Source organism: Orycteropus afer, unplaced genomic scaffold (genome assembly GCF_000298275.1).
Source record: "Orycteropus afer afer isolate SDZICR_OR568_19922 unplaced genomic scaffold, OryAfe1.0 scaffold00073, whole genome shotgun sequence".
Taxonomy (NCBI): domain Eukaryota; kingdom Metazoa; phylum Chordata; class Mammalia; order Tubulidentata; family Orycteropodidae; genus Orycteropus; species Orycteropus afer.
In genome coordinates, this window is record NW_006921660.1 from 3,230,442 (window position 1) to 3,250,587 (window position 20,146).

Consider the following 20,146-nt stretch of genomic DNA (forward strand, 5'->3'; position numbering starts at 1 on the left):
GCACACCCAGAGCTTCCCTTGCTTACTACTCCAGCTTATCTGTTTGCAAAACTGGAGTTTTCAGATTCAATGATCAATTTACAGCCGCCCACAAAAAGATAAGAAACATTGCTTAGAGTATTTTCCTTACATTTACACCTGCTTCAGAAAAAGGGTTTCAACTGACAAACAAAATCCAAGTGAACATTTTGTGACCTGTTAAGATATCCAAGGGAGCAAGCTGTCTTTCCCTTGTGAAATGAAAAGCAATAAACTTTTGCATTTTTGTGAGTAATAAAACCCAGAATAGAAAACTTCGGTTGCTGTAACAGTCTAGATAATCTTTCTTATCAGGGTACAATAGTTTATAGCTATTACTATCAGACTCAGTCAGTTATGCACTGCATTCCTGATTTTATGTCAACATTCCTTAGTTATTTAACATCTGTCACAGGCATTTTCAGGTTCCTGACAAACACAGAAGAACTGATAATGCACAGTATCAAGAGGGTGTGCTTTATTGCTCTACAGAAAGAAAGTCCTTTTGTGCCATTTCTCAGTCCACTAATAACACATGCATTTGAGATTTCCAATGGGAATTTACCAGAGAAGATGGCATCCAGGCATACCTAAGACACACCCACAAGGTCTAGCCTGTCTTGTCCCTCGGGAGGAAAACAAACCTCTCGGCCAGAGCCTGGCTGGGTATGCTCCTCACGGACAGCAGCTCTTCCTCCAGCCGCTGCCTTTCAGCTTCCAGGTGCTCCAATTCATCTTGACTGCGTTTTTGAGGAGTGACAAACTGAAGCTCTTTCAAAAGTTCTTCTTTTTCATGAATCAGCATAAGTTTTTCCTTCTCAATATCCAGCGCCCCAGGCCAGGCCTCACTGTCCAGTTTTGACAGTTCGATTTTTAAGTTAGCCATACTAAATTAAAGAGATAAAAGAGAAATGCACAGACTTAGAACTTCCATGAAAGAGAAAATATAAGTCAGGCAAAGTTATGGGACAAACCGCTGTTCTCACTGTAACTTCCTCTGGGCCTAACTGGTTACATTTAGTTTTTATCTGCTTCATTTCCTCCACCATTAACATGTGAGTAAGCATACCTACCCAACTAACAAAAGGTGACAGTGAAAGTACACAGGAGCTTAAGCAGCAGAGTGCTCTTGGTACCCAGGCAAGTTGGCCTGACACGGGTCCCTGGTGTGAGATGACGTGAGAAGACCCACAGGGCTTCCTTTAAAACACTGAGATTTTATGTCATCATTATAGATCTTGTTCTTCTAGGCAAGGCACTGTCCCCTGGTAAAACAGTAATCCTTCAGAGTAGGTTGGGAATTAGCCAGTCATGGAAGGAAAAGGGTAGAAAAGAGGGAAGTGGCTTGGCCAGCCAGTATGAAAGCAAAGTCAATCTATCAAGGTTCTACCATTGCCAGAGAAAAGGGGGCAGTGGCCGAGCACTTGTGCGGGCACTTGATACACTACACCTGTCCCTCACTTACTGACTATTTTCTTATCCAATATTCTGCATTTACGACAATAATAAAAACCGTACTATCCAACTATTCTATTCATTAATAATGTATGTCCAGCAGTAACAAACACCAGGGTGTGAAGTAAGAGTAATGCAGGCTGTTAGAGTTAAGGCTACGTGTAAACTTGGCTGGGCCATGATTCTCAGTGGTTTGGAAGTTATGTAATGACGCAGTCATCCTCCATTTTGTGATCTGATGTGATCACCCCTCCATTTCTATATAATGCCAATTTTCACATAGCAATTTGGTCTTTGGAACCTAACTATATCATTAAGTGAGGAATGGGTATACTACACTCAACTGATTGTCATCTACATACAGTGACTTGGTGATACATGACGGACCAGTACACAGTGGACCTGTACCAGCACAGGCAGATAGCTGAGGTGACAGAACTAGAGTGACAATAGGTGCTGAAGGGCGGGAGACTGGGATGAAAGGAGGAAGAAAAGCAACAAAGGCAAACTCTTCTGGTCTCACGATTTTGCTTAATCCCAGATTTCACTATGTCTAGAACATCATAGGAGTCCTGGTGGTACAGTGGTGAAGTGCTCTGCTGCTAACCCAAAGTTGTCAGCTTGAATCCATTAGCTGCTTCATGGGACAAAGATCTGGCTATCTGCTTCTATAAAAACTACAGCCCTGGAAACACTATGGGGTAGTTTGATTCTATCCTAAAGGGTCACTATGAGTTATAATGGACTTGACAGCAACAGGTTTGGTTTGGGTTTGGTTTAGAACATCGTACTAAATGATAAAGTTAATGTGACTTCCAATTCAATATGAATTTCTTGACCACTTGTATCAATTAATTTCCTCTGCGTCACTGTGAAGACAATCACAATTTTTCACCAGGTTAAAAAAAGCTATTTTGACAATAAGCATAAGATCAAGGTAAAAGTATGAAAAGAACTTTTCATACTGGCATAAGACCTCCATGTTCCCATAAAAAAAATGTTGGATAATTACACTGGATACGTTACAGCACATACTCAAATATGAAAAACACACAGGAAATGGGGATTTATTATTTCCTTTTTTATGGAAGGAACTACAGAAATAAAGAAAAAAGGTGAATAAAAAAACACAGTTAGGAATAAAGATGATAACAATTCTACATTCTTGTGCTGTAAGTTTTATGTTTTAGTTAAAAATAAAAGTGCCATCTTAAATTGGCACTGCATTATAAAGTACTTCTGATTTCACCCAACGTCTGCACTTATGATAGATGTAACATCAGCTATTCTTCAGCTTTAACCACAAAACCATAAACAACTGTCTCAACGTACTAGAAAATTAATCATCAAAATGCTAAATAAGCATGATATTATTAGCTTCATTAAGCACATAAAACAAAGGCTGAAAGGAGAAAACAAGTTTCAGAGAAACAAAACCCGCCTCTTTACTTATTCAGAATTGAAAAGGAAAAACCATTTCTAACATATGCATAAACCCTTCAGATTTATCATCTCTTAGCATCACTATTCACTTTAAAACAAAACTCCAAAGAGGAATATGATAGCAATGCAACCAAATTGGAAAGAACCAATGTCTTAAGTGTTTATGTGGTTTAATTAACAAATTGAACTGAGAACAGTTAAGTAATGAAGGAAAGAAAGGGACCGATTATGTCTGTGATCACATATTAGGTAGGTCTTGAATTTTATTTTAATTTTATGGAGCTTTGGTGGTATAGTGCCTAAGGCATTTGACTGTTAACCCACCAGCCACTCCAAGGAAGGAAGACTGGGCAATCTACGTCTGTGAAGATTTACCACCTTAGAATCCCAAAGGGGGTTCCCATAAGTCAGAATCTACTTGATGGCAGTGAGTTTGGTTTGATTGGAATTTTATTTTGGAAATAGTAGTCAAACCTAGGCCACAGAATATAAAGAAAATTTCTAGGAGCACCTAGGAAAAGAAACACTACAGAAGCTCCAGATGCAACTAACTGTTGCTGGTTAAAGTAAAGCAAAAGCTCAAGCTAATCCAAGGGAAATAGTGTCAAGCCCTCAAGAACTCAGGGGTATATAGCCTGGTTCTGAGTTACGGCCATTCTCCTTCAGAAAAAGAGACAAATTCTGGGCTGTGTTCATATTAGAACCCAGGAGACTTGGCTACTCAAGGGTGTAGTGTCCTTAACATGAGAGCCACTAACACCATCTACCCCTAAGATTCCACATCGTTGTTGTTGTTGTTATTTGCGGTCGAGTCAGCCCCGACTCATCAGCAGGGCACAAAGCAACTCCCAACACTTACTGCCAGACAAATCCGTGGGGGCACTGAGGAAGAGACAATATAGTATACAAAAATCTTCCTAACCTTAAGAAATTTATAATTTACCTGGAAAAATTTAAAGCCATTAAAATTAGCCAAGTAAATTGTTGTTCAGAAAGACTAAATGACTTGCTCAAGGTCACATGGCTAATAATAAGTGGAAGAAAGCTTGAGTTTCTCTCAGTAAATTAAAGAACTAAGTAACATTAGTAACACCTGTTACATAGAGGCAACTATTGTAGTTAGGCAGACTAAATTATTACTTTGTTCAGTCAGATAACCTTTAAACCCTCCTCCCCAAAAGCCATACAAACTGGAACAGCAGAAAACAGGGGACCCCTTGAGACTATTGTCCTGAGACACTCTTTAAACCTTAGAACGAAGTCTACCACTGAGATCACCTTTTAGCGAGAAACAGCAGAGTGGCACACAAAAGAAAGATATTACCCAAAAGATTGCTGCCCTGATTGAAAACCATCAGTATGAAACCAAAAAGTCAACAATTTCTCAAAAACAAAGATGAAGAGATAAGATGTCAGGGGAACTAAAGCACTAGAAAGAGAACAAACACAACACAATTAAAGAGAATGCTGACAAATTGTGATAAATGTAATTAATGTCACTGAACAATTTTTGTAGAAAATTGTCGAACATGAACCTAACTTGCTTTGTAATCTTTCACCAAAAACTCAACAAAAGATTATTTTTTAAAAATTAAGACAATTATTTTTAAATTAGTATCTTCATTAACAACGGATATACTTCAATAGTCAAGGTCTGTAATTTTTCTAGTAAAATTGCCTTCCCTATGGTAGAAAACAATGATACTCTAGTAGGTTCTATGAGCTTTTCATGCTTAGGAAAAGGAACATGATAAATTTCTCTGTCTCCTGCACAGTAACAATGCAATTTTCATAATGTCTTCCTAAATAATAAATCAATAGCACGTTTAAGCTTTTCAAAATAAAATAATGAAATCAAATGTATCAGTATGACCCTATTCCTCAAAATAAACAAGGTGTTCTGTATTAGAAAACTATTTGAGGCTACCCTGTAGATAAGGGGGGAGCTCTGGTGGCATAGTGCCTAAGGCATTTGACTGCTAACCAAAAGGTTAACAGTTCAAACCCACCAGACACTCTGCAGAAGTAAGACTGGGTAATTTATTTCTGCAAAGATTTACCACCTCGGAGACCCAAAGGGGGTCGCTATGAGTGAGAATCAATTACATAGCAGTGAGTTTTTTTTTTTTTTTTGTTAGTAGATAAGGGGAGTGAACTCTCTTATGCCTCACCCTAACAGAGTCACAGGTAAGAAAAAGAAAGCACAGGGGTTAATAAGAATTTATAAAGTAAAGGAGAAAAATCAGAATCTTTCCTCCTTCCTTAAGAAATAAGTAAATTGAAATACACCTCAGCACCTTCTAGGCCATTAGCAATTAGTCTTCACTTTAAAGCAAAAGAACACACTAAAAGATGTTTACCTTAGAACTCAATAGCTACTAAGTCCTCTGACTGAGCCACTGTATCAAGTTTCTAGCTGAGAAAGTAATCTTCTCACTTTTAATTGTGAGTATTTTACAAGCTCCAAGCCTCTTTTTTCCAGAAGACAAAGGGATCATTTCATTCCTACACAACTTTCACACAACTTCTCATAGTTCTCTCTATTCTTTAGCTTTGGTGGAGAGGAAGAGAGAGAAAAGAAAGGGGACTCCACAGGCCTTACTTTCTGAAAAACTGAAGGGTAACCCTGGTAAGAACGCTAAGCCAACCTCACATGGGAGTGCCCAGCAGATGTCACTCTAAGAGTAAAGATCAGCTCTGGAAAAGAAAACACAGGCCCACCGACCATTGAACTAAACAGCTCCCCTGTCATTACCTTCTTTTGGCTTCTTCATACTGTAGGCTTAGCCTGACCTTTTCAGCTAAATTTGATCTACTTCTCACTCCAATCTAGTAAAAAACAAAAGGAAAAAAGTCAATTAACTCTGCTAATGAATAAAATAAACTGCTTTTGTTTCTAGGAAGTACAAGAAATTGAAAAGCTAAAGAAGATAGTACTAAAATTGGGAACACCAGTTTAAAAAGGCACTAACTTCATAGTCTCAGTAGGAGCAAACATTCCTTTTTAATTCAAGCTTGTCTGTTTCCTCAAAGACTAAGTCTTTAACACCATTTTTTCCACACATTAAATTCAAGATAATAAAAATATCAGGTAAATGTTTCTGGTATCTAAGACTTTATGAAGGGTGTGCAGGTCAATAAAATTTATGAACTGGAACTAATTTCTTTGTCACTATGAGTCAAAATTTCCATCATTTAGCCTTCAATGGTATAAAATATAAACTAAGTAACTTCAAGGATTAATTTTTCAAACAGGTAAGCTCTACTGTTGCTCTCTACCTGACTTTTACTTTCAAAGCCCATACTTCAAAGAAGCCTAAGAGAAATACAAAAATAATTGGAAATTTATTAAGAAGTAAGTACTTGCTAATGACTTCTCAAAAGGGAGAATACAAAACTGTGATAATATCTAAGGCACCGTAAATATTTTCAAATGTCAGGTATAAATCACAAATTAAATATTTTAATATACTCAACTTCAAATTAAAGAAAACAAGCTTTCTTACTAGTTTTAAAAGGTATGATGTTTATGTTTCCCATTAGCCTTAATGTTTATTTGAAAGGACTCTAAACTTAATGGGAAAAAGTAAGATTTCATGTATCTCTAGCTTTTCAACAGTGTTTCTGAATAAACAGAGTATGAGAAAGTTTGAACAAAGCTATTCATGTGTATAAATCCTGATACACTTGGCACCTAGACAGAAAAGATAAGGCTATGATTCTTAAAACCAATCTTACGTATATCAAACACTGAATGAACACAGCAGAAATCAAAACTACACATCTAGCTCCTGTTCCACTTTGCAATCCATATTGTAATTAAGGCTCGTCCAGGACAGTATGTAGGGTACCCTCCCACATATGTAACTTACATCTCCGGAAATGCTCGTTTGTGACCCAGCATCAAGGGTCTGTCTGGAGAGAGATAAATGAGAGTTCACAGGACTGGATCTCAAGTCTGGCTCAGATCTGCCAATGCTCTGATCCAAATGAAACCGCTCCTGCAGCTTAGCAAGACTCTGTTCAGGAAATAAAAGTATTTCATCAAGCTTACTACTTAAGAGGGCAATTTTTTCTCATCAGTCAAAACGAAACTAATGAAACTAAGTGATCATTTGAATGGAAAAAACAAGTTCACAATTTCACATACACACATGCAATTTCGGAAGTAAGAGATGTTTTATTAAATGGATGATCTTACCTTTCCAAAGAATGCATTTCTCCATGAACAATGGTTTCTTTGTATTTAATACATGTATTTCCTATTTTTAAAACTTTATTAATAAGAAATCTCTATTTTAAGAAGAATTACTGGCATTATGCAATAAACATTATGGAATCATGAAACACCTACCTATATAATCTCAAATTAGATATAGCAAGAAAACTTCCTGCTTAGAAGACTTCTAACAATTACATCATTTTATAGCTGGATAGCATACAAGAGGTAATAACTCAGCCCACATTAATGTCAGAGATGAGGAAACCAAGATCCAGAAACTGAGGTGGTAAGGGGTGGCACTAACTAGTCTGGCACCAAGCCTGTCTGTTTTACCACATGGCAGTGCTTGGTTTGGTAAAGTGAACAGTCAAAAAGCTAGTGTGTCTACAGTCTGCACGTGGGTTTAAGATACTGGGTTCTTATCTAAATTGCTAAAAATAAAGACAAACAAACAAAAATCTGCAATAATACTAGTAAAAAATAGTAAGGTATCCATTAACTGTCATCTTTAAGAAGAACCAGGCTTAAATCCTGATTATTTGAACTTCTTATGATAAGAAATTAAAAATACCAGAGAACTGATACTTGTTTTTGACCTAACTTTCTTGATTTTCTTTCAAAGGGATATTTATGCAAAATGTATACTGAAAAGGATAAAACTAGTTTCTAACAGTATTAAAAATGTTCACATCAAATAACATGTTATAGAAAAGAACAGAAAACTTTTAGTCACCTTAGGCAAGTCTTTTCTATTTTCTCATCTGTAAAATGAAAAGGCTGGACTAGATTACTATTTTTCAAACCTATCTCTGGTAACAATGCACTAAACCAATATAGTGAGTTGTGACTAGTATGTTTTTGAATGACCTGGAAGAGCCAGATAATAAAATCACAATGATGATTAAGTAGGCATATTCTGTGAAATTTATTTTAATTATATGTGTGTGTGTGTCTGTTGGCTCAGACATTTGTGTGTTACTGGGTTTGGATGCAAAACATTTCTTACTGTGGGTTGTGGTCAAAGAGAATTGAAAGTCACCAAAGATACATAATGTCTCTTTCAGCTCTCTTATCTATCTCTGTATCTACTAATTAATTGTTCTCTATACTTTATTAATTGAAGAGGAATTTACTCTTATAATATAATCTGGCATGTGTATGAATCCAATGATTACATGGAAGAATCAAAGATGACCTAAAACTGCTGAAGGACAAGAGTCCAGTGTTAATTTGTTCAAATTCCATTAAGTTTTTAATTTATTATTATTTTTTTTATTAAGGGCCTACTATGAGCATTTTGGGAATTGCTGATTTAATCTGCAGGACCATTGCAGAACAAAAATATAATAAATACAAATAAAGTCTTGTATGTACTATCTAAACCACATATTCTGGTTTGAGACTGTCTGAATTTGAACCCCACTCCTGCAGCTTTAAGCAAATTATTTCACTGCTCTGTGCTATAATTTCCCCATCTATACACTAAAGACAATAACAGTGTCTACTTTTAGTGTTGCTGTGAGGACTGAGTTATTTATATGTAATACAGAACAGTGCCTAGCACAAAGTCAGTATTTATAAGTAGTTGCTGTTACTGTCTTTTCTATTAGATCCCTTCAAAGTTCTTGAACATTTATCCGTATTCCACTAGCATTTTGAAAACTGACATGAGTAGTCAAACATAGTACTTAAATGTAGAAGTTCTACTGAGAATGCAAACATCATGACTATACCTAACATTTTCTGAAAGACAAGGACTGAAAAGGTAAGGAACTCCATATACGTAAAATACAAAGAATTCTTGAGGTTTGCAATAATTATGGGATGGAGGGGAGGGGTACAGGAGGAAGAAGTATACCTTATTTTTTTAAAAAAAATCTTAACAAAAGGTAAAAGATAAGGAAAGATAAAACATTTTTATCTGCAAAGTATAGATATTCAAAATGCAGAATACTGACCAAAAAATGGCTACTTTATTTCTACTACACACAATGCTGAGACATTTGGAGCTAAGACCCAGGTGGCTGAGAACTGTACATGTATAACCAAGGGATCTACTGCCATTTCCTAAACTGATGCTATAGATGACTCTCAGCTAGGAAAACATTCCTCACTCCCTAGATAGCACCTAACAATCATCTGGGACACAGAAGCCTTTCTAATCCTCTTGTAACCTGAATCCTGCCCTCTAGGCATACCTTCTGCCTACTAATGATAGGTGACATAGTGCTCTGTGCTGAGAATCACTGATTTAGGTCGCTGCATATCTAGATTCCACATGAAATTCGCAGTGAGTTCCAGGATGTACCAATGGGCTCCTGGAGTCACCACCCAAATCCTGCAGTATCAGAACCTTGGAACCAACCTGTTATCCAAGGCAGTCAGGTTGGTTTATTTCCTTTGACATCCTTGTGATACAGTCAAATTCTGTGCAAATGGAGAGTGTAACAAAAGGCCATCCAAGCTTTGATGAACTCCTGCCTTGAAGAAGTTTCTGAGGCCCTAGAAGTAGCTTGTCTAAACAAAATGTTCTACAACATACCTGCATCAGATCTTGCTTTTCTTTTTCTCCTGAGCTGATTGCCTTTCTGATAGATTTCAGTTCAGTCAGGATGGCTTTGGCTTCACTAAGTTCATACCCACTCTGGCCTCCAGACATTTTTTTATCAATTCTGTTTAAATAAAAAAAAAAAAAAATCAAAGAATGACAATACAACTTAAAATGGTGACAGAATCAGTTTTTGGATTGTGCTAGCTGCTGATTGGGAGCTCTGGTAGCATAGTGGCTAAGACACTTGCCTGCTAACCAGACGGCTGGCGGTTCAAACCCACCAGCCACTCCTCGGAAGGAAGGTTGGGCAATCCTACTTCTGTAGTGATACTGCCTCGGAAACCCAAGAAGGGGGTCGCTATGAGTCGGGTTTGACTCGACGTCACATAACAACAACAACAACAGCTGCTGATTATTGTACTTTTATCCTCACATACCAGCATCATCCTTTCAAGCTGGTTGTTTCTCCTCCTTTTTCTTCTAATCACTTTTAGCTAAGATTCCCTCAACCCCACAACACACCCAACCCATTTCTAATTACTTTCAGACCAATAGAAACACATGCCCTTTGTCTTCAGTCATTTTGGATGACCCCACTGCTAGCGGAACTCAAACCTCGTTAGCAACTCAAACCTCACCGACAATGATCCTGCCCTCCATCCTGAGGAAAGTAAAGGATAGCAGAAAGACAGAAGTCCCAATAAACTAGTCAGCTACAGGAACTACAAGATTCATCACTGCCATCTAATTTTACATGCTATAATGTTTTGCAGAATCTAGCCCAGTGCATGCAGCATGGTAGACCATTAATAAACGGTTAGAATTACTTTTTACACTAGTGAGTACAGTATTTGGATTGTGTGGTTAGTTTCTTATTTCTCTTTAAACACAGAAAAATGTATTTATTCTATTTTTATGAAAGTTATGAACTGAAATATAATTGCTTGCCTTTCTGCTTCAGTTCAACTTTAGGAATAAGGCAGAAATGCAGATGTGCTCATATGTCAACTAACATTGGTGAAGAGCTTTTCAATGAGCTAATGTATGACCCTCTGCAGATCTGCTTACCCAATGTCCCTACCGTTCACAGCATCACACATTGTCAAAGAATTTCAAGTAATTTAATTCTTTGTGTTCTACAATTGGGTCCAACCATATTATCTAATACTTTAAAAAAATATAGTTAACACTTCCTTTACTAACACTCTCTGCAGCTACCCATGCTGTCCAAGATAAATTATGAATACAACTTGAGTTGCACCCCTGCCCCATCAGTCAACAACTCTATGCAAGTTTTCTGACATTCTTGCTTATGCACTGACTCTAGAGAGAAATGGTACCCATTAAATCAGAGAAAGCTGGGTCTGAGCTCACTTGGTTTAAAACAAATTAATGATTTATATTTATTTCTGATATGAAGGGTGTGATTAGGGGGTGGGGGTGGGGAGCCATGTCAGTCACTCTTACAAAGAAGTTTATTCAAATAAGTGCCGCTCACAAATAACATATTTCCCCAAGTACAATTTTAGTAAATATTTTAAATTTCTAAACAAGCAATGAAAAAGCCTTAAAAAAACCTAAGAAAATAAATTTCATCATAAGCTCATTTGATAAGTCCCTAAACAGAACGGACACTAGAGATCCCCTAGTCATATATCCTCCAAATAAAGAAACTGATGCCTGAAAGTTTATCCAAATTTTATCCCTAAACTGCATAAACATGCACCATATGGCTAGTTGGGTGACTATCCTCAGGATGACAGACTCAGATTTGGGGCTCTTAAAACTATTACATTTAGAATATTTTATAAAAATACTGTAAGTACTCTGAATATTAGTTAATTTTACTTTACTTGGCAGAGGATTAATCAATTGAAATTATTGGCTCCCCTAAGTATTGTATCTATCAATTTAGTTACAGCAAAAGGCTTCTTACCAAAAAAACAAATGCTGGTTCCAAATACAAGGAGACCTGGTGTTGTCAAACATAGCATTTTGGTATTTTCAAATGCAGTACTTTTTACTTTAAAGAAAAGTCTGCAAGATTTCAAGAAATAGCTAGTAATATACAGTATTTCAACCTATCAAAGTGAATTTCTGAAGCACAATTAATTTCTATTTGTATAAATCAAAATGTTCAGAATTTAACAGTAAAACAAAGCTTTAACTCATAAACTTTAACATTTAAAAATAAACACAAGTAAGCTCTTCTCATAAGTAAACTTTAAACTTAAAAAATAAAAGCAAACAAGAAAAATGTAGAACAATACTCAAATTCATGTAAAGACCAGACTTACTGAACTGGTAGATGCTAGAGGAACCCCCAAGAAAGCAGTCTTGGAGGTCACCTTTCAGCCAAGTAATAGATTGGCCTATAAAATAAACAACAGCACTTGCAAAGAATGTGCTCCTTAGATCAATGACATGGGACCAAATGTGCAACATTTGCTCAAAAGCTAAGATGAGAGAGCAAGGAGGGGCAAGGAAACTGGTGGGACAAAAATGGGGAAGGCAGAGTGGGAATGGAGAACGTTCTGACACACTGCAGGAACAGCAACCAATGTCACTGTCACAGAACAATTTGTGTATAAATTGTTGAGTGCGAAATTAATCTGCTGTGTAAAGTTTCACCTAAAACACAATAACATATTAAAAAAAATCATTAAAAATAAAAGCAAAACCAGTTCAATATTGCTAAAGTTAAATTTCAGAGAGCTTTAAAAATAGATGGAATTGTCTTTGATTTCCACTGTGCAAAGGAATGCTAAATATGACCAAGCTGTCTCAAGTCTGCATTTACCACAGAACTCTTTTTGGTCTCGTTTTCCTTTTCTTCTGCCTTCTCTGAACCTCTCTCCTTTACTTTAAAGTCATATTATTCCTTTATCTCTGTTTCTCCTCTACTTCTCATTTCCCACCTTTTCTGTTCACCCTAAGTGACCATAAAATAAGAACATTATTAGCTTACTGACAACAAAGTATTGTGCCTTTTGTTCTTAATCTGAGAAAGATCAATTTGAACATTTATTTTCTTCCTTAAAAAAAAATTGGCTTGTGTATACACTTTAAGTAATTTTTTCTCCTTGTTATCTTAGTCTCTTCTGAAAATGCAAAGATTACCATTAACATACCTTTTCAGGAAAATGTGAATACCCAGAGCCAAACGTTCATAAAATCTGTATACGCTTTTGGTTTAACCAGGTTGTTTCATTACCGGAGTTTTCCAGTTCTGTACACATGAGGTGGCAACATGGAAATATACATGTTCCCAGTATTCATCTATCATAAGTTTCCCTAGTGCTCAGGCCCAAGCCAAATTTGGGTCCACAGGCTGAAATTAATAATTGTAGGGAACAAAATACACACACTTACCTGGCATAAAACTACAGTACATACTATGGAAAATAAAACTTTAAATGTCATTATAATTCCAGATTCAATAAAATATTCTATTTCATTGTGTTAAGTAACAAAGCTGCAAAAGCCTGCAGTGGGATTCTATTTAAATCTTTTTCTGAGATATATTTTCTGTCACAGCCACCAAGTAAAAGTCCCTTTATAGTATTAGGAATGTGGTTTGCTGCAAAGTGTGGTTTCTGGGTTTCATCAATTCTCATAGAGTGTTTTAGTAGTACAGTGGTTCACATCTGAATGAAAACAGCTTTATTTTGTCTATAGTTAAGATTAACAATAGACGTCTCTGATGTTAGATATCTTATCTTTCTGCTCTTGGTTCAAGGGATTAGAATCATTCCAAAAGAATGCTTGAATTTCTACAACAAATCTCTATTGTTTTCTTGTGGAATGTTATTGACAGATTCTTAAACATGCCTTAGATTCCTATAAAAATCATTTGCAGGCAAACTGCTTTGAAACAATATAGCATTGTTACATCCATATAACAAAAACAGCAAGTATAGCTAACCTTTAATCCCAGGTAGTAACATGAGTTATAATTTCACGTGCTTCCAAAATGTTTAACATATGGCTAAACAGTCTATGGCACTTCAAAATTAGTTTTTGCTCCCACTTCCACCATAACACCCTCCTTTACGTTGATATGCAATTACTAAGTAACACATTTATGTCATTTAAGGTCTGCCTAGCTTTCAGGGGGGCTCTGCTAAGGTTCTCTGTACATGGATATACCTAAGGACAGGTGGTGATTTCTTAAAACATACCTAGGTGAAGACCAGGAATAGGGATTTTTTAATAAGTCTCTAGATGATTACAGTATGCACTCAAGTTTGAGAACCACTAGGTTGGGTTCATCTGGAAGAGTATCACAGTCATGATTTCATGAATAGGCAAAAAAGAAGACTGGGTCATAAAACCAAATGTTTACAGGGATGGGAAGGGAGGGGAGGGAAGGGAACATTGCAAAAAAACAAAAAAATGCATTGATCCATGTCACTTTAGTTTTGTGTATTTCACTGTACATAAATTATATTTCAATAAAATGTATTTTTTTAAATGTCTAAAACTAACGTCATGTGACTGGTGATCAAACACAGTGCCCAGGTGTCCCAAGATACAACTCATCATCCAAAGAGACAGAACAATCGAACAATTAGCTTATGCTTATCAGTATGCAGCCAAAGACACACAGGATTTTTTAAAGGGGCTTTACTATCTTGGACTGTCCCAAGAAGTCGGAATAGGATTTCACAAGGAACAGGAACAGAATTTGGTACTTTCCACACTGGTGGTTCCTGAGACTAGCTTAGCATTCTTGAGATACTACCAACTAAGATGCCAGGAAGAACACGAAACCTGCTCAAACACAAAATCAATCATGGAAATCCCTATAGAAGCACCAAAACCTGCTCTGTGGAGGTGCTGGCTGCCTTTCAAGGGAGAAAATCCCCGACTCTTTCTGTGGTCATGGGCTGTGAAAACCATTAGCTTCTTCCTTTGCATTAGATACCCTGTAGAGTGAAGATTGTGAGAGTTGCAAAGTCTCAGGTATGCCTGTCATGTGTGGGTAGGCAGGGACTCATGAGCAATGGCATCCAAGGGCTAGGAATGGAGCAGAATTTTCAGATCCTGCTACTCTGTCACTGTATTTTCATTCAACCTGGCCCGATCTAAAGCTATGCTAACAACAGCCCTTCAAACATCAGTGCTAAACCATAAAGAACAGAAGGAATATAGTAATTAGGAGCATATTCTTGTCCTTGCCCCCAAGATCAGTCAGGGTTAGGCTCCAGGCCATCCCTACAGGTAGCGGAAAGGCAGTCAAAGGCCTCTAACCCAAGTGCTCAAAGAAGTTGCAGGTTCATTTAGAGGGCCAAGTAGTAGCCCACCCAGTCTACTCTTTAGGACATAATGTAGACAGAAATTTCTGCCTATCAGCTATGCTCTCTACCACTCTGTTGGCACAACAGTTAAGTGCTTGACTACTAATGGAAAGGTTGGCAGTTCAAATCCATGCAGAGGCATCTTGTAAGATAGGCCTGATGATCTGCTTCCTAAAGGATATGACCTTAAAACCTACGGAACAGTTCTATTCTGCACACTAAGATCTCTACAAATTCAATCGACTTGATGGCAACTAACAACAACAATCATAAGTTGGTAAGTGCCAGGAGACTAAGTTAAACTCTCCCCTTTACTTTCTTTGGATTGTGAATGATTACTAAAAATTTCACACCTTTCCAAAGAATAAAGATTTCCCCAAGTTTTTATTCATTGCTTGATTACATTTTGGTTTTTGGTACAGAGTTTTGGACTTTTTTTCACTTCTTTGAGAAATCTCTTATGTAATCTGTACTTTTATTTTCATTGGTATTAGTTAGAGGGCTTTGAACTATTCTAAAGTTAATTTTCAGTAATTTTATACTCACAGTTGCAATGTTTCAAAACCTTGTTCTTTATACAGCAATTCTTGCTTCATCTGTGAGAGTTCTCTCTTCAGCTTTTTAACCTTTTGTGAGAAATCAATGAAAATGTAAGATAAATACATAACAACAATGTTTTAAAAGATCATTCATTAGCTAAATATTAAATACATAAAAAGAGCATTAGTTTAGGTAGCCTTTACCTCAATGATGTATATTATTACTACCACTTACCTTCATTATCTTATAAGCAACTATCCTATGCAATGGATAACATTATTACCCTCAATTTCCCCATAAATAACAAGGAACTCCAGTGGTGCAGTGCCTAAGACATCTGACTGCTAACCACAAGGTTGGTGGTTCAAACCCACCAAATCCTCCATGGAAGGAAGATGGGACAATCTACTTCCATAAAGATTTACCACCTTGGAAGCCCAATGGGGGTTGCTGTGAGTTGGAATCAACTCGATGGCAGTGATTTTTCTGGTTCCAAGGGCAGAGTCAAAACTTCACACCAAGGTATCTCTAACTCTAACAGCCTACATTCTACAGCCTGCATTCACTGCACTCCAGGTATGATGATGACCCACCTCTTGCCAGGTCAGATGAAACCACTTAGACACTTTGGCATGTGCTATTCTTATAGCCTGGAATGCTATTTTCCCAGATTCAGTGGTTCATTCACTTCACTACACAGCACAAATGTTACCTTCTCAAAGAGTACTTCTTTAACCACCCTATCCATGTCACACCCTGTCATGCATGTTACTCAGTTTTAATTAGTTTACAGCATTTTTCAAGAATTGAAATTATTTGTCTATGTATTTAACTCTCTGAAGCTCACACGAAAGAAGCTGCATTACATGAGCTATTCCTCAAGCTTCCGGAAGAGTATCACGAAAACAGTAGATGACCAAATTATTTATTGACTCTCTACTATGTGTCAGGTACAGGGACTGAAACATGAACAAAACAGACACTCTCATGGATCTTATAGAACAATGGGGGAGCCAGATAGTGAGCAAATAATCATCCAACTGAATAAATATTACCAATTACCAGAGTTATTACAAAGGAAAAGTTAAAGATACTTTGAGATATAAAAGGAAATGAGACCAAATTTAGTCTGAGGGGTTGGATAAAGCCTTTCTAAGGAAATGATGTTTGAGCTGAGAGAAAGGGTTAGTGGGAGTTCCTTTGGCAGAAGGTTTTGAAACGATAGAACTTGTACAAAAGTTCTAAACAGGAAGGGAGAAGGGCAGGGAAGTTAGCAAATCTCTAGAATTTAATGAATGGATTATAGAGAAAACGTGGCATGAGATGGCATTGGAAAGAAAGACCTGGTTACATAATCTTTATGTCATGTTGAAAATTTTTAAATTTTAAACTAATAACAATGAGAACGAAAGTGGGATTTAAGTTATGATTTCAAATGATCACTCTGATGGCGTGGACCAGAGAGTCTTGCACTGTGGCCTGGGATGTGGACAGTTCTGCAGAGAACAGAGAAGAAATATATTTTGGAAGCAAGATCAACAGGACTTGGTGATGGACCGAATGGTGAGGGAAAGGATGCATCAAAGATTACTTCCAGGATTTTGCCTTGACAGCTGGGTGGATGAAGGTGATTTCCTTGCGAGCTAGAACAGATTTTGGGGAAAAGACCAAGAGTTTTCTTTCAGACATGTTATTTTTGAGACGCTATAAAGCTTCAAGGAGCTCTGGTGATGCGGTGGTTAACGAATCCAGCTGCTAACCAAAAAGTCTGTGCTTCAACTCCCACAAGTCACTCCATGGGAGAAAGATGAGACAGTCTGCTTACATAAAGATTTACAAAATCCCTACGGGCCAGTTCTGCTTTATCCTATAGGGTTGCTGTAAGTCAGAACTGACTTGATGGCAATGGGGATGAGGCTTCAAAGGAGACTGTACTGTGTAGACTCCAAGCTCAGAAGCTGTGACTTGATTAGAGGCATGACATTGAGTCATTGACATAATAATGATATTTACATTCATGAAAAAAATACCACCTATACAGAGTGTTTTGAAAAGAGAAGAGTTCAGGAATAAGCCTTGGCCATTTTCATCATTCAGAAGTCTAGGAAGGAAAGAGACAAAATATACTGTGAAGCAGTAGCAAGAAAGACAAAAGAACCACAGTTGCTATTGAATCAAGTCCAACTTATGCCGACCCCATGTGTTTCAGGCTAAAGCTGCACTTCACAGGGTTTTCACCAGGACTTTCTTATGAGGTGCCTCTGGGTGGTTCAAACTGCCAACTTTGTGGTTAGTAGCCAAGAACTTAACCATCAGCACCATCCAGGGACTCCTGTGGCAAGAGAAGTATTAAGGAAAAAAGAGTATCATGGAAGGTAAGAAAAAAGTTAGGAGGACGACTAGGTACTATAAGGAATATAATGACAAGGACAAAAGCTGTGCAATATTCATGCTTGTATGCTATAAGGCACAGTACTCTGTATGAAATAGGTAATAATTTATCTGTTGGGCTTATTTGAATGCTTAGTAGTTTGTGCCCTAAGGAACTTATTAATTTTTTATTAGAGAAAAGGAAATAGAAATAATTACATTGCAAACTCTAATGTGTAAGTACAAAGTTATAAACAAAATGTGATTGGAATGTATGGGAGGAAAGGATTTCCTATGGTTTGGGGAATCAGGGCAAATCTCATGAAGAAGAAGGTAACTGACTAGGATTTTGAAGGTGCTTTAATATTAATAGAGAGAAAGGACCTCATTCATGGGCTATCACAATGACATTTCAGTTTTAGTATTAGAATATTATCATGTCAAAAGAGCCATCAGTAACCAATAGCTCATCCCATGTGAACTTCTATATCTGGCCACATTCTCTAGTTCTTTTTGAGCTGAAAGGACAGTAACAACTTTCATTTAAAAAGTAAAAACAATAAATAAAAATAACTCAAATATTAGTAGTAACTCTAATAGCAGGTGTGAAACCATCTTCACCTTTGAATATATAGGTGATTAAAAAAAAAATGGTGATACTGAGCCCACCTAGAGCAAATGAATTAAAGCAATGAGTAAATCTCGTCGATTTAAAATAGCATTCGACTTACAATTACTTCAATTGTGCAGATAGACCAATTTAAATTCTTTTCTAAAGTTATCATTTAAAAAGTCAATAATTCACTCTGACAAACTCATATTCTCCTGTTTACCTAGTATGAATGAGATTTTATTGTATGTTCGGTGACAATGGTATATTTCATCTACTTTTAAAGTTGGCTATAACCTAATGTTTTTTTATTTTGATTAGTCTTCTTAGTAGAAAGATTCTCAGTTCTCCAAATCAATGTTGCATTATATTTATTTTTTAACTGATAAAGTTCATGGTATACTGACAAATAAAAATACATTATTTCCCATTGTTTTTGGATTTAGAGTACTATCTTAACTAGTAGTTCAACAACCTTTCTTCTGCAAGATCTATTTGACAACAATCATTAACTACCAGTGGATCACTTTTTCTACTCTTCCGTTATCTAAAACTGCTCAGCTGTAGAGGACAAGGTAAAAAATAATGTCCTTAGAGCACAGGGATAGAATTAAGCCGCGATAACTTGCACATTTAGTGTAAGGTAGGCTCTACTAAGAAACTATTGTGATAGCTAACATTTATGATCACTTTATGTGTTTTAGGCATTGTGCTAAGTATAAGTACCCTACCTACTTTCAATCTACACATACAATATTGCACAGATGCAGTTTTAATTTGCCTTTTATAAGGAACCCAAGACATGAGATCCAGCAAGATGGCAGACTAGGCAGAAAGACTGCACAGACCCTCTTCAACAAAGAAAAGGGAAACTAATTAACACAGACACAGAAGATAATCTTGGACACCTGAACCTTGAAGGGAAGGATATAGAAGTGGACTAAACCCCAACTAGCAGAAGAAATTTGCGTGAAAATACCAAAAAACAAGACAGATGGAGCTGCAGTCTGGCAGTGATCCTGAGTGATCCTGATGGCACAGACAGCTTGGAGATTCCCGAGTGGTGGTAGGACCTAAGAATTAACCTAAAAATGACTCTACTAGCCAGGGACTGCGCGGAGGACTGTGCATGGTCGCTGGAGAACAACCAGAGAAAAAGGTGAAGAGAAAGGTGGGCTAAGCTGTGGACTTTTGCCAGTCCAGAGGATGCCGCCATTTTGAAGATCTAAAAGCAGCTTGACTATTTTGGATATTTAAAGGGACAGCAGTCGCAGATTCCTGGGGCTTAAGAACATGTTCTGCTTTCCAGCAACCCCAAGGACACTCGGGACCTGAAAGACTGACAAGGTAGGACATTCCTCTTGTGAATCTTATACCCCACACATGCTTCGTGAATGGAGGTGCAGCCAGCTCTCTCCCACCAACCTTCTGGGCCCACAGGAAGTCCATCACAGTCTGTGTGCTCAGATGGAGCCTGGGTGCGTTGCCCTGTCCTCCACCGAGATTTTTTTTTCTTTTTCTTTTTTTGTTTTTCGCTTTCTTTTTTCGGGTGATTAGTTTGCTTGCATTTGTCTGTTTTAAAACAACTAGTATTATTAATATTTTTGTCCTTTTTATTATTATTCTTAATCTTCCCC

General features: G+C 37.1%; 1 protein-coding gene across 1 annotated transcript in view; it reads right to left on the reverse strand.

Moving 5' to 3' along the window:
• Positions 1 to 20,146, reverse strand: part of WWC2 (WW and C2 domain containing 2) — a 415,307-nt gene that overhangs the window by 133,343 nt on the left and 261,818 nt on the right. The window contains exons 5-9 of the mRNA XM_007940882.2: positions 15,536 to 15,615; positions 9,681 to 9,810; positions 6,789 to 6,935; positions 5,672 to 5,745; positions 663 to 905 (exon numbers count right to left, since the gene is read on the reverse strand). Of these exons, the coding sequence (XP_007939073.1) occupies positions 663 to 905; positions 5,672 to 5,745; positions 6,789 to 6,935; positions 9,681 to 9,810; positions 15,536 to 15,615 (674 nt within the window). The remainder of the gene's footprint in view (positions 1 to 662; positions 906 to 5,671; positions 5,746 to 6,788; positions 6,936 to 9,680; positions 9,811 to 15,535; positions 15,616 to 20,146) is intronic.